We start from the raw sequence: 15347 nt of genomic DNA, 5'->3' as shown, positions 1-15347 counted from the left end.
TTACTTTTGGGTAGAAAGGTAACAATTATGCTCAAGTTTAGATATGGTGCAGTTGACAGGAAAAAACTATTAATTGTAGTTAAAGCTTCAGTAGGCCAGGTCTGTTCCCCACTGTATGCTGCAGACAAAATGACACAAAAGTGGAAAACTACAGGTCCAGGGGAAAAAAACTGGATTGGGAAGGGTGCACACAGCTGCCCCATTACCACTAGCTTTGGTCTTATTTTTATGAATGCCAAGTGCTACCACAAAATAGAAATATATTGTTGTATTTAAAAATCAACCAACCCTCTCTTGCTATGATCAGGATGAGTATGAAACTATACTATTTAGTTAATCTATACCCAACTCATCTGGTCACACAAACTGAAAGAGAGTGATGGATTTGAAATGTGATGAATTACAATTTAAATTTCTAAATAAGGCTGCTAATGCTAATTTGGCTAGTTTATAAGGAAGAAAAAAAACCCACTGACAATATTACATTAAAATATTAATACAACATTCAACCTGAGTAAGTAGCTGACCATATCCCTGAACTATGACCAGAAGAGATGGATAAAAAACAATTTGCACTGAACTACTGTATACATACCAACTAATGGAGGTCAAAATGCCGATCTACTGAAATGTAACATTTATTTTCTAAGCAAGAATTATAATCCAGGTCCTTAATACATTAATATTTAAGGCACTGCTGTATTTCATATTAGAAAATACTTAACTACCAATCCCTTTTCCTACCAAATCCCCCATCACAGCAAGTCTGTTGTGTATTGAACTAGATATGACATATAACCTGGCTCCCTACACAGAAGTCCAAATTCATCCTAATAATCAGCATAGGTCCACTTGAGAGTAGCACTAGGATCGCATTTACTGTAGAGGGCAGTTAGTGCTAAGATTTTGTTTTTTTCTAAACTCCTACTCACCAGACCCTTCTGCAGGTCAAAGCAGTACAAGTTCAGACTGGTCATAGTCAGTCAGACAGCTGCCTGCCTGCGGTTAACTTGTTTATTCCTCCTCTCCCACCGCTGGAGTATTAAGAGAGATTACTTTTGGAAAAAGCCCTACTGTGAAGAAAGATGGTGCCTGATGATGTGCTCTTGCAGAGTGGGAAAAAAAGAGTAGCTACCACTGGCTTCCCTTAGAAAACTGAAAGGCAACCACTTGGAGTGGGTTCCTTTCAAAAAAGGATTTGTTGCAGCTTGGGGAAATCCTCATCAGTGGGTTTCACTGATTTCATGGAACAAGTCATGGTGTCTGCCAAGTAAGGATGGAAGCCAAACCTGTATGGTTCATAGTGCAGTCCCAGAGAATGATGGAAGGGAGAGGATTTGAGAACAACTCAAAAGTTCCACCCTTCTCTTTACTACAAATCGTGATTTGTAGGCTCAAAACTTTAAAGAGAGTCTAAAAATACCTAGCAAAAGAAAGGGATAAATAAATGTGAAAAAATAACTTATCTTAAAAGCATAATCAGCTAACTGTGTTTAAGAGACTTGTTTTATCACTTGTAACTGACTAATAAATATTACTTACCAGGTCTATATTTTGCATTATGTCCTGGAAGGAGGGGTGAGTTCGAAACTGTTCAAACAGATCCCGCTTGTAAAGCAGCGCATACACCAAATTAGGATTGTGGTGGAGAGAATTGCTCAAGCAGGAATTGATAATCTCTAACATCATTCTGATCACTTCTTCAATCACATTCAGGTCTTGTGCCTTTAAGAAACAAGCAAAAGGTTAACATGCCATTTTCCACCATTAGGCAGAAATGATGATAGTACTCAGGTATTATTACTAATGCAGTTTGCTGCCTGATGTCTCAACAGTAGTGACAAGTCTTGCATTCTTTTTGGTCTGGTAACATAACTATGCTTTCTTCTTCTGTACATCCAAACTTTTACCTTAAAGTTCAGTGGACGATAGTGTCCAGTTTGCAGAATGCTCCCACTTCAAAGAGCTATAAGCACAGTAACTGTAGTGAGTGAAAGTCACTGATGTTCTGTGGTTTAAGTCAATTTTCACTCCTAGCAGGTGCTACAGGTAAATGCAGCTCAGTACAGATGCACTGCATTTTATTTTCTGTTCAGCACTCAGTGCAGAAAACAAAAAGGAGAGAGTAAACAGAGAGCCAGAAAAAAGTCAACAAGAAAAAATAAAGTAGGTAAACAATCTAGACTAAACTTTTCTATTGCAAATTATTTTGGCACTGGGGAACATTCTAGGCCAGTGTTTCTCAACTTTTTTTTTTATAAAGTACCCCTTTTAAAAAAAATTGTAAGTACCCCCAGTACCTATAGTTTTCAGACACAACATTTTTTTTCTACCATTGCAACACATTTGTTAACTTAATCATAGCTGAGCAAGTGATGAAATTTTTGGGTGTAAAAACTACAAAAGTAATAAAACACTATAAAACTAACAACAAAATTCAGTTTTCTCCAAATTTTAGTTGTGTTGACATACCCCCCCAGACTTCTCTCTAGTACCCCTCAAGTGTTTCATACCACTGGTTAAGAAACACTGTTCTAGGCTACTGAAGTTGGATCACAGATGATCTGTGGAAAAAGTCCTCTACTGGTAGTGCACTAAGCCACCATATTTTAGATCAATTGCACTAAATGTATTTGACAACCAGCCCAGACAATGATTACCCATAATTCAGCCTTCCATTCTGAACAAGATCATAGAGAAACTAGCAAAATTCCATCTCCAACATCACCTGACAGTATTCTGAACCCATCCCAGTGGGCCATCACACCAGGATATGTCACACAGACAGCGTTTACACTGAAGAACAGACTTCTCTTGGCTGTGGGCAATGGGTAAAACTCTCTGCTCATACTGTTCAACCTCTCACCAGCACTGACACTGTTAATCAGGACTCTTTAGAGATGTTGTAAGGGTGAGCAAAATCACACCATGATGGCTTCCAGTCTTTCCTGTTGTCCTGGACACAGGATTAGGAATAAATAGCTCATGAGCCTATTGCCTTCTACATTTCAGAAAAAGACATGATCTATCTATAGCACTTCCCTATTTCATAATAGAACTCTGCTTACAGTATGGGGAGAAAAAGAATCATTCCAGTGAATTGTACTGGACTTTCCATCTACAAACAATAAAGTTTCTTTCCAGTATAAAGCAATAGCACTTTTAAAAATCCCTTCAGATTGCATCAATTACCACATATCAGTTTAACAATGCCTTCTTTGCCAAGGAGGAGGAGGAGAAGAAAAGTAGCCACTATTCCAACTAGAGGAAGATAAAGGGAGAAAAGGAATCAAGGGTACGTCTAGACTACATGCCTTTGGCGACAGAGGCATGTAGATTAGACTACCCGGCATAGGAAAATGAAGCGGCGATTTAAATACTCGCCGCTTCATTTAAATTTACATGGCTGCTGCGCTGAGCCGATCAGCTGTTTGTCGGCTCAGCGTGGTAGTCTGGACGTTCCGCGGTCGACATCAAAGGCATTTGTCGACCTCCCAGGTATGCCTCATCCCAGGAAGCATACCTGGGAGGTTGACAAATGCCTTTGATGTCGACCGCGGAACGTCCAGACTACCACGCTGAGCCGACAGCTGATCGGCTCAGCGCGGCAGCCATGTAAATTTAAATTAAGCGGCGATTATTTAAATTGCCGCTTCATTTTCCTATGCCGGGTAGTCTAATCTACATGCCTCTGTCGCCAGAGGCATGTAGTCTAGACGTACCCTAATGGATTCCATCTTGCTGCAACTAGTTCCTATGGAGAGTGAAGAGAAACTAGTTTCTCCGCAGCTGTTCCATACTGGGAGAACCTCCCCACCACCTTCATCTCCTCTACAGCTTCCAGTGTCAGGAGGGGGGAGGAGAGGATGCAGGAAGCCAGCATGTGACTCAGATGAGCTCAGTGAATGTGTGTGGGAGCTGGAAAGCCAGGGCATGGCTCAGCTGGGATGGGAGCTGTGGGCTGCAGTGGGGAGAGGGCAATGAGAAGCTAGGTGCAAGGGACTGGGGAGGGGATAGGGCTGGCAGTAGGGAGGCCAGAAATGACCTCCCCTTGTCCAGCAAAACTCCTCATCGAGGATCAATAAGGTCCCAAAGGTTCTGGACCAGGGAGGTCCAACCTGTAGCAGAACCTATTTGGGCTGTTCATGTGCTTTCTTCATTACATGCCACATTAGGCAGCTATACAGAGCTGTGTGGCTAAACTGCCTTCAGTTCCTTCTCTACCATAGAGCTTGTCTGTGGAAACTTTGAAGTAGAGGGGAGGAAAGTAGGTAGTGGAGCACATTTATGGACACATCTCTTGAAGAACCTCAGTTACTGCACTGAATAACCTTCTCTTCTTCTTCGAGTAGCATTCCTATGGGTAGAGACCTGCAAATCTGCAGATATGTTTTATATTGCAAGTATCTACATCCGTGAATGCAGATAGTCGCAGTTCATTTTTATGGATATGGACAAATACACATTTTGTATCTGCACAGTGCTCTACGTACGGGTGCTTCCACTTTAGGTGACTGTTGAACAGTGCTTCTTGCTGGAAAGATGTGGTTTTTACTGATAAAAACAGTTAGTCCCAGTGTCGCATCAGATGCTAGTCCCGAGGAACTGTGTACCAATATGTGAATTTGTGAGCAGATGTTCAGGTTGCTGCCCTGAAAATGTCTGATCAGTAGGGTTACCAGATGGTTTGAAAAAAATTGCAGACACCCTTGATCTCAGATCGGGGGTGAGGAGAACTGGCTGGGAGGGAGTCGGGGGAATGGGGCTGGCCGGGGGAAAGCAGGGCTAGCCTGGAGGGCATTGGGGGGAGTGGGGCTGGCCGGAAGATATTGGGGGGGGAGGGTAGAACCGGCCAGCAGGAAGTGGGGCTGGCCGGGGGGGAACCGGCCAGCAGGGAACGGAGCTGGCTGGGAGGGAGAACCGACTGGCGGGGAGCGGGGCTGGCTGGCTCGCATGTACACAGATTCCGGGGTGCTGCCCATCCCACACATGGTCCCGGCAGGGCACACGGGCAAGTCTGGCTCCGGGGATTCCATCCTGCCCTGGCCCCACCCCCTCCTCTACTGCATAGTTGCGTACTGCCTGGCTGGTGGACACGTTCACGCAGCGTGAGCGCATCTACCAGTCAGGCAGTACACAACTACATACTGATACTCATGATAATAAAACTTATTAGAAAATACTGGACAAATAAATGTCCGGTATTTTCTCAATTTGTTTCCTGGACAGAAAGCTCAAATACCTGACTGTCCGGTTCAAAACTGGACACCTGGCAATCCTAGTGATCGGCAGATTTTTCAAGAAATTGATTGTGTGTGGAGGGGTGTGTGCAATCAAGCTCCTGATGGAGTTTGAAAGTTATGTTGTCAATAGCAAAGGGTAATGCATTCAGAACTCAATTTCAAAAGTATTTAGAATGTACTGGTGGCAAAGGAGAGGATACAGCCATAACGTGTCTACTGTCATGTTAGATTTGGAATCTCTGCCATGTGACTGGTTGTTTTACAAAAGGGGTTGGGGGATGTAACTTAGACCCTCCATAAAAATTCTCCAAATTGGTATTTTGAAGTGCATGATTGAGACGTAGATGCTTCTTTTTTCTCATGTCACCTGAATATGAGAACAGGTGTTTGCATGGCACTGCTGTAGCTGGTGTTGCAAGGTATTACATGACCCTTAATGCTTTGACTTACAGACTCTAATGTTTTACATTGTTTTGATTCTGAGTGTAGTTATGTATTGCACTTTCACAGTAAAGAGATTGCATGTCTGAAGTGAATGGAAAAAATATTTCTTTTTTCTTTATTACAGTGCAAATATTTGTAATAAAAATATTCTGTAAGCACTGTGCTCTCTGTATTCCATGTTGTAACTGAAATGAGTACATCAGAAAATATAGAAAAAATCCACAAATATTTATAATATATGTAAACTAGTATTCTATTATTGTTTAATAGTGCAGTTAAAACAGATTATTTGCAACTACTTTTTAAATCTAGTCAATTTGTTTTGCATTAATCTCATGTGTTAACTGCCATTAATGGACAGGCCTAAAATAGAACAAAATCAAGAAGGATATATTAGAAGAGACATAGTTAGCAACTTCTATACTGAAGGTCATCTGAAGCTTTCTATTGTAAGACACAGTTTTCAGTTGCTTATAACTTTGCCAAACTTTAATTATTTGGGCTGAAATTTGCCAACTGCACTGAGCTTACTCAATCCCTTCCCAGCTGAAATTTGCCATCCTAACAGAGTAAATAAATATGTTCCATCTCAGAGCTCTAACGGCTGAAAGTGACTTCAGTGGCACAGGAACATTTTTAAGAGCGGGGGTACTGATATCCCCCTTTTACCTTTGTTCTCCCCTCCTTTCCCTGCCAGCTGAGGCTCTAGCAAAGTCTTGGTGTGTGAGAGCAGCAGCTGAAACTCAGGCCATGAGGCTGTCAGCAGAGCCTCCAGCTTGTGGGGCAGAAGCAGAGCCCCATGGTGCACAGAGCTGTCAGCCATGACCCCAGGACCAGAGCCAGCAGCGAAGCCCTCAGAGCTTGAGGTGGCAGCCAGGAACCCTGGGTGTTAGGCCAGGAGCCCGGAGGTGCTCCAGCATCCCTACACTCTTACTTCCCATGCCTATGAGTGACTTTCCTTTAACTACTGCCCCTGGGTGCAATGGGTCACTGTAGTGCCAGGCACCAGAACTGAGACACACATCTGTGCTCTCAGTTCTTCCCCTGTCAACACCTAGGTTTCCCTCATTATGATGCCAAATTTGAGTGCAGAAAGTACAAGAGATTAGGAGGGAGGTAGATTGACACAGAGCTTGAGGGAGAGACTGGGAATAGATGGGTTAGGAAAGTGGGACTGGAAGCCTATATGTGAAGGGAGAGAAGGGAAGCTTGAACTGCAAGTAAAATGAAAGAGCAATATTTTGATTGTGTAAAGTGCCATATAATGCTAAGTACTTTGAAAAATCAGGCCTACCTCAAACTGGGCCTCTCAAATCAGTGGACACTTTTGATATTCCTCTCTCTATGCCACAGTGCTCCATGTGTAACATCAGAATAATAATATCCCCTCATACTTTCAGAAGTGTTTTAAGTTCTGAATTTACCTACTTTTGAGTGCAGTTTTGCAACTTTAATGTTCCTTTAACATAGCAGAATATGTGCACAATCTACTACATATTTGAGAGAGTTTGTGTGTCTGTCTGTCTCTCTGTGTGTGTCTCCTAGCACAATGGGATGAGGGCGATACCCAAAAGTGATACTCCCGAATGACCACCGGGGGGGGGGGGGGAGAAGGGGAGACAAGTGCCCCAGCCCCCAGGAATAGCTGTTGGCTAGCAGTACAGCCCTTCTCCTCTGGAGGCTGGGCCTGAGGGGACAGCCAGTGACTGGTCAGCACCGCCCCCCACTGCACCAGGCTGGCCCCAGGGAACAGCTGCTAGCTGCTTCCATTCCCTTACCTTAACTCCCCCACACCTTCCAATCCCCCTGCCCTGACTCCTGCTCCTCATCCCTTTCCTGAGCCACCTACCCTCTGCTCTAATTCCTGCACCCCACCGAGTCCTTCCTTGCCCTCCCAATGACTCGAGCACTCCTCACACCCTCAGCTCCCTGCCCCAAGGGCCCAAGCAATGCCTGGTAAATCTTCTAGCATTATATACGTGAGATTTTTACAAACTAAAAACTTACAACTCTTATTAAACTTCACTTTGCAACCAGAAACATAGTATCATGACCAGCTCCATTATAATACAGATACAGTTTAAAGTGGTTTTAGAGAGGTAGCCATGTCAGTCTGTTTCAGCAAAAACAACAAGGAATCCGGTGACACCTTAAAGACTAACAAATGTATTAGGACATAAGATTTCATGAGATACAATTCACTCTCTCAGGTGTGTATTGCCAACAATGGAAAATAAAAGGAAATGTCCATTACCTATATCAAAAAGCATCAAAATATGCTATATTAAACCCACGATGGGAGCAATTTCTCAAAAATAAATCCAGGATTAAAAGGAACTCTGGGGATTTTCTATTAACCATTTTCTCCTGAACCAAAACACTACTACTATCAGAGATGCGTGAACAGATGAAATTTGGTAATTTGTAGCTAAGAACCACACATACCCATAAAGAACCTAAACTGATATTAGATGGATTTCCTTGGCTAATTTACCACTATGTTTTAATGTAGTTAGTTTCATAAATACAAATTATTAGGTTTTCAGATTTTAGCAATTGGTTCTTCCATGCCTCCTTGAACTTCTAATTTAATTATAAAGTTTGGTATCAAGGCGCTATTTTACATCCAATAAACAAGTTGGCACTGGGGGAACTGTACTTTGATAACATCATTTAACAGCATCCATAATCATAGTTTTCATTATATAAACTTCCTTTTCCCCTTTGGAGGGGAATTTATAAAGTTAACCAGTTTCAAATAATTTACTTTATTTTTAGTTACTTTAAGAGAAGCATATGTATCTTGTTTGTATTAGCTTTGGGGACTTTCCAAGAGAGTTGTCTGAATTTCCTGCATTTTCAGCAGAAAATAAAACCTTTAACAAAATTATGTGGCTTTGCCAAAGGGGTGGGGATTGGTGGAAGAAGGAAGTGTACATGAAAGCTGCTTTCAAAATTAATGCGCAAATGGCCTTCAAAGCCAATCATCTGGTGATACAGCTCTGTTATCTATGTATAGCTCATTTAATGGTACATAAAATACTTTGTGGTTCTTGTACATAAAAATCTCACTAGTTTTCAGCCACAATGCTGAATTGTTATGGGGAGAAAGAAGGAGACTCCACTGTTAACAGAAAAATTACATGGCTCACAAATGAATGCACCATCAAAAAAGACTAAATCAGAGTGCTATGAACATTACTCAGAATTGAAAATGGAGTTGTCAGTTTGGTAGCAAAGTCAAGTATAATAAATCATCAGCCACATGGATTTAATATCCTTGGGATCATGGCTCCTTCACTATTCTCTCTCTCTCTCTCTCTCTCTCTCTCTCTCTCTCTCATATTCTGTTATTTAAAAATGCAGTTTCTAAGAAGTGATGTCCATCTGCCTTCTTCATACTGTATGCCTGTCTATAGCCTAAAATAGATTCTTCAGCAAGCAACTTATACTGTCACTCTCCATTATATGGAAGAACTCTTTCAGCGATGAAAGGTAAAAGCTTTTTAAAAATACAGCTGTCACTTAGAACAGCAAGGGAGAAACTGGGAGAAAAAGATGACAAACTGAAACAGCCAGAAACTAGCCTAACCCAAGGTAAAATATGTACCAAATGAAAATTGGAAAGATGAGGATATTAACAACTATGTTAATGTTGCTAACCCTTTTAGACAGTTTAACAGCTACAGATGCTGACAAGAATGCTCAAAAATTGTCTGTGAGGATTTATAGACAATCAAGTTGAACTCCAGCTAAAATCAAGCAGGTAGTTTACAATTGCAATGCATATTGGAAGATGGATCATAACAAATCTGAATTAGATCTGGAGTCTCCTGCAGATGATCTTTAGAAATGACAGATTATTTTAATCAATACAGGCAGCTTTTTTCTTCTTGCAAAATATAGCCGAGAGATTGAGCTCATCATTCCTTAGAAGATTAACTTCTCCATATAATAAATAGTCAAAGCCCTTCTTTGAGCTGTACATACTGAGCAAACACTGTGCATACCTCCCACCATTAGGGCAACACACTGATGCAAGTCAAATAAATTGACCTGCACTTTTTATACCATTTACTATATTCTACCTCCAGCTTTTGTGTCTCCCTTCAATGTACAGTTAATCCATAATTTGATGCTTCAACACTTCTCTTTTTCTTCAATACATACACTCTACTATTTTTCCAGTCACACTCTTAAATGATTGCTTTCTATATTCATGATAAAACAGCCTCTCAATCAGGATGATGCAAGTACAAACATCAAATCAAAATGGGTAGGAATGGTGACCCTCGCCTCTGTTTGTCAGGGGTTGTACATGTACGACAGGAAGAGGGATACATTGATGTTCACTCCCTGTGGGACATCTGGCATTGGCCACTGTTGGCAGATAAGCTACTGGGCTAGATGGACCTTTGGTCTGACCCAGTAGGGCCATTCTTATGTTCTTAAACAAGACCTTCCACTAAATCATCCCAATTCAGAGAATGAATTTTTCTGGAGACACAAAACACAGCTGGAGCTCCCGTGCCTTGCACATGCAACTGGCTGCTTGCAGTGTTGGCACTGGGCGGTAGTGGTGTATACACTGTGAGTGCTCGTCAGAGACAGGAACTGAAAGCCTACAGGACAGGCAGCGTTTGAATCCTTGGGAACCAGGCATCCCAGAAAGAATTTTTTTTGCTAAGGCAAACGGCCTTAAACACAACAATAAAAAAGGGTTTTGGTTTTTTTTAAACAATAACGGTAACTAGAAAAACCTACTCCTAACTATGAAAACTACTATAAATGCTACACAAAGCTAAGAACGGATTTGAAATTTTGCAAACAGCTGGAGAACAACTGCGGCTCCGACTGACGCCAGCGGCACCAGAGAAGGAACTGAGGGGATGGTTGCTGCACATGCATAGTAGCAGCACTGCGTGTGCCACCTAGTTCATGTGCGCAGCCTTCTGGAGGGTACTGCTATGAAAAATCTCTGACCTAGGTACACAGTGGCACCCAAGCATCTAAGGTGGAGCACCCATAGGGACACTTTTTGAAGAAGAATCTAATGTTACACCATCTACCACGGGTGTGGGGGACCTACAGCCCGTGGGCTGGGTCCAGCCCATTGCTAAATTTCATCCAACCTGCTGGTCCCCTTCATGGGGCTAGAGCTGCAAGTACTAGTTCATTCTGCCATGGGGGAAGCCCTGAGCCTCAGTGCAGAGGATGCTGCAGCACCCCCAGGTTTTGAGTAGTGTCTTGGCCAGTTGGCCCATCCCCTGGATCACAGTGCTGCTGGACTCTTTGTATGGAGTTCTACTCCTGACCCTGCATGCGGAGTCCTAACTGCTGGCCCCGCACCAGGGAGTTCTACTCCCACTCCCAGCGACTGTCCCAGCCTCAGGTCCCTCACCCCATCTGTGTTCTGTCCCCTCCCCCATATCTTGGCGCCACAGCTCAGTCTTGGCTCCAGCTCTGCGGAGAGGGGACACAGACAAGGGTAAGAGGTAAGGGTAAAGCAAAAAGTTTGGGGACCACTGGCTTTCAGCATCCCCACTTCAAAAAATGGTTCCAGCACCACTGTTTCTGTGCCTCGCACCCCTCCCATGACAGAAGAAAGGTTTCCCAACCCTGCCATATACAAAGAACAGAATATTTCCAAAACTCACACAACCATAAGATGACACAAATGATATCCAGCTGCACTAAACACAAACATTTTACAGGGGACTGTGAACCCTACGGCATAACTGTTTTTAAAGAAAAATGAATTATTAATGTTCACTTGATAATTAAGATTAAAGCAATATTTGTTCCTTATTCATGCCTGAAAATTTAATTATGCAAATTTTTTGTATTGTAAAAAAGAAAATGTGAAATCTTTATGAATAGGCCATTACTTCTCATTAAGAATTATTTCTGTGGTTTCCCGTTCTGCTAGCTACGCTCAACCAGCCAAATAGCCACATTGTTCAAGCCAAATAGCTACACACAACTGGCCAGACAGTCACATGTGGCTAGTGGCTAGCGTGTTGGACACCACGGCATTATTTCATCTAAGTAGGTGAGGATATCAAGGCTGAATGCTAAGCCAGGAAACAAGAAGATAAACATACAATCTTAACACTTCCCACTAACTTGCAAATTTTATGACAACCTTGAATGGAAGAACCAACTGTCTAGTGACTGCTGAGCCCAATAAACTAAATGACACTATGCAAGTGCCACACAATGTAATGGTTTCAGATTCAAGTTCTATATGCACAGCCTAGCAACAGTAAAATATCTACTGTAAAACAGTTAGTATGTGAAATGTAACAGAGACCTGATGCACTGCTATCTAAGCATGCTTATTTGAGAAGCTAGCAAAAAAAAACACCTATCAACTTAACAGTATCGTGGACTCTACTTAGTCATCAAGCTCTCTCTACTAGTTCCTAATTGACCACTGAGTACAATTTAAGATCTCCGTCCTGATATTTGAAGTCCTTCATTGGATTGGCCAAGATAGCAGACACAGTTTGACCTTCCATGCCAGCTATATTCTGCTCCAGAACTGAAATATGAGCCCATTTTGAGAGGGGAAGTGGGGAATTTACGAGCATGAGAGATGGAAGTTTCATAGAAGCTGAACAGATACTATGGCATGTATTCTTTACAAGAGATAAGAATGACTATGAACCTCAACACTTTCAGGACTAATATAAATAAAACATTTATTTTATCTGAAGTCATATATACACAATGCTACACAGTAAGTGAACTAAATACTAAGTTATTAGGACAATGGGTTTCATAGAAGTTAAATTAGATGGGAAGAAGTCCTTTTGTGATGCAGCATGTTGTGTATTTCTAGAACAGGCCTGGGCAAAATATGGCCCATGGGCTGCATCTAGTCCACCAAGCTACCGGATCCAGCCTGCAGAGGCAGCGGGGAGCCCCAGGCAGGCACAGTGAAGGAAGGCTTCTGCAGGGCTCTGTTTCTGTTTTAAAACAGGAGGGGAAGGAGGATGTTTCACAAGCTGCCCCGCCCCAGCACAATCCCATTGGGCCAGTTTCCAGTCACAAACCAGCCAATGGGAGCTGCTTGTTGGAATAACAGGCAGCCAAGAAGAACCACACCCCCTCTCCTTGTCTCAGTTATTCTCTGTAGCACATAGCCAGGCAAACAGGGAAACGTTTTAAGCACTGCAAGCCTTAGCTCTGCACGCAGGCAGGCAAATTTGGCAGCTGGCAGGTAAGTCTCCTGGACACAGCCTGTTTCTGGCACCCCAGCCCTTTCCTGCCCCAATGCTCTGCCCCCCCCTCCCCTCAAAATACCCAAATCCTCTGTCCCCCTATTAGTCGCCTACCCCCTCCCAGATCTGGCACCCCAGTCTCCTGCCTCAGATCACAATCCCCTCCTACTCTAGGTCACATCCCAAACCCCTTCACTGCAGTCCCCTGCCTAGGTCATAACCGCCTCCTTCACCCAACCCTCCCCCCGCCAGACTCCAGTCTCCCTCCTGAACCCCAATCCCTTACCCCAAGCTCCCTTCTGCACCCAGCCTCCACCCCAGACCTCACATCTCCACCATTAATACCATGGAAGAGTGTGGCCCTCAACCCCTTTCCAATCTTGGAGTGCCCCCCCATAAAAAATTATTGCCCATCCGTTCTAGAACATGAAGCAACAGAAATAGCAAACAGAATATCTTATAATGAAGTACATATAGGTTCCATCCTTTGTGATACATGCAGTCTCAGTAGCTTCAGAGACATTAGTTCTCAGATTTCACGTAGCAGCCAAAAAGTCTAAGTATTTTTGTCTTTAGGGCAGTTTCTCTCAAAGTGGTCTGTGGACCCACTCAGAGCTGCTAATGGGCCGCTCCAAGTTTGTTTATTTACTGGCTCCACAGCCATGGAGCCTTGTGGCTCCCATTGGCTCTGGTTCACCTTTTGCAGCCAAGGTGAGCTGCGAGAAGTAGCCTGGGCCACATGCTTTCCCTGGCTCCCACTGGCCGCAAACGGCAAACTGAAGCCAATCGGAGTGGCCAAACTGGAGTGGCCCATTAGTAGCTCTCTCACAGTGGGTCCACGGATCACTTTGAGAAACACTGCGCTTCAGGGTGAAAATTACTTTTGAAGTGATTGCATGCGGCAGAAATAAGTCAGCCTGAGTTCACAAATCAGACGTTTCAAATTTTTATGAAATATTTTTGATGCCAGAAAAAACAAAAATTGTTGTTTCTGGGATGGTCTAGAATGTCCATATAGAGACTCATTGCTGTAAGAACTGTAGTTTGCCCAAAGAGATTTCAAAGCAGATCAATGCAAAAGCAATCTATGGTGAAGAAGAGAGTAGCAGAACATCACCACAAAATCCAAGGAAGAAAAATAAGTCAGCCTGCTTTCTATTTCCATTTTGTGCAGAGTTTTTATTACTTGCATTATGGTGGCACTTAGAAATCCTGGTGGAGATCAAGGTCCTATTGTTAGAGTCCTGAGTAGATACGCGTCTCCAAAAATGATCCAGAGATGTGGATGCAGATACTCATGGATATAAAATGGATATCTGCAAATTTTGCAGGGTTCTAGATACAAAATTTGTGTCTGCCTCTGTATCAGCAAAAGTGAGCCATGGATTTCTGCATCCACATCCACGGATTTGCACGTCTCTCCTATGTGCAAGCCAGTGAACACACACGTAGTAAGACAGTCCCTCAACAAAAGAGTTTACAAGCTAAATAGACAAGACAAACGTGGGAGGGGAAACAGACACAGAGGGTAAAGTGATGTAGCCAAGATGAGACAGCAGTTCATGTGTAAGAGATAAGAATAGAACCCAGATTTGCTGAGTCGCTGTCCAGAGCCTTAACCATTGGACTTCACTACCTCTTTGCTGTAGTCCAAATGACTGAGTACAGTTCACATTTGCTTGTGATTCTGATTCTCTAAAAATAATTTTCACACATTAAAAGTTATTCGTTAGCACAAATTATCCTAAGCATTTCTTTTTCAGTAGCCCCTTTTCTATCACTTTAACCTATATAACTGAAAGTTGTAATAGGAAAAGGAATGAAGCAACATTTTCTTCTGATAAAAGGCCTCCTGAAAATATTAACCAAGATTAAAAGAGCTGTAATGTATCAAGTTGCATTTCACATAGGAGAGGGAACAGAAACACAAAAGCTTTTGAATGAAGGCAAAGTTGGTTTTTTTTTTAAATATTAGCAGTGCACAACAAAGAGTTCAGGTCTAAATAATAAGCACTTAACAGGAATTAGGGTATACTAATCCCATACTGTAAGAGCAAGAATATGCTACTTTATAGCCTTCATTTTATCCTGCAACTGAAGCTGAATCACAAAAGATGATTAAATTTCTTCTGATAAATTGAGGAATAACAACATGGTCAGAAAGGGTACGTCAACATAACAGCATTATTTCAGAATAACTAACACTACAGGCAGTCCCCGGGTTACATACAAGATAGGGACCGTAGGTTTGTTCTTAAGTTGAATTTATATGTAAGTCGGAACTGGCATCCAGATTCAGCCGCTGTTGAAACTGACCAGCAGCGGCTGAATCGGACATGCCTGGGGCAGAGCAGCTGGAGTGCTGCTGGGTTGGTCTGATAGCGCCGACCCTTGGCGTGGCGGGACCAACCCGGCAGCACCCCAGCTGCTCTTG

At 42.7% G+C, this 15347-nt stretch overlaps 1 protein-coding gene across 3 annotated transcripts in view; it reads right to left on the bottom strand.

The window, feature by feature from the left end:
- DYM (dymeclin) overlaps positions 1-15347 on the bottom strand; it is a 326106-nt gene that overhangs the window by 61803 nt on the left and 248956 nt on the right. For all 3 annotated transcript variants that reach the window (XM_075932691.2, XM_075932685.2, XM_075932689.2), the window contains one exon: positions 1543-1725. In XM_075932691.2, coding sequence (XP_075788806.1) covers positions 1543-1725 — 183 coding nt within the window. The remainder of the gene's footprint in view (positions 1-1542; positions 1726-15347) is intronic.

The sequence above is a fragment of the Pelodiscus sinensis genome, chromosome 6 (genome assembly GCF_052426305.1).
Source record: "Pelodiscus sinensis isolate ZL-2025 chromosome 6, ASM5242630v1, whole genome shotgun sequence".
NCBI lineage: Eukaryota > Metazoa > Chordata > Testudines > Trionychidae > Pelodiscus > Pelodiscus sinensis.
Note: the sequence above shows the minus strand (reverse complement) of the source record. Positions and strands in the feature narration are given on the sequence as shown.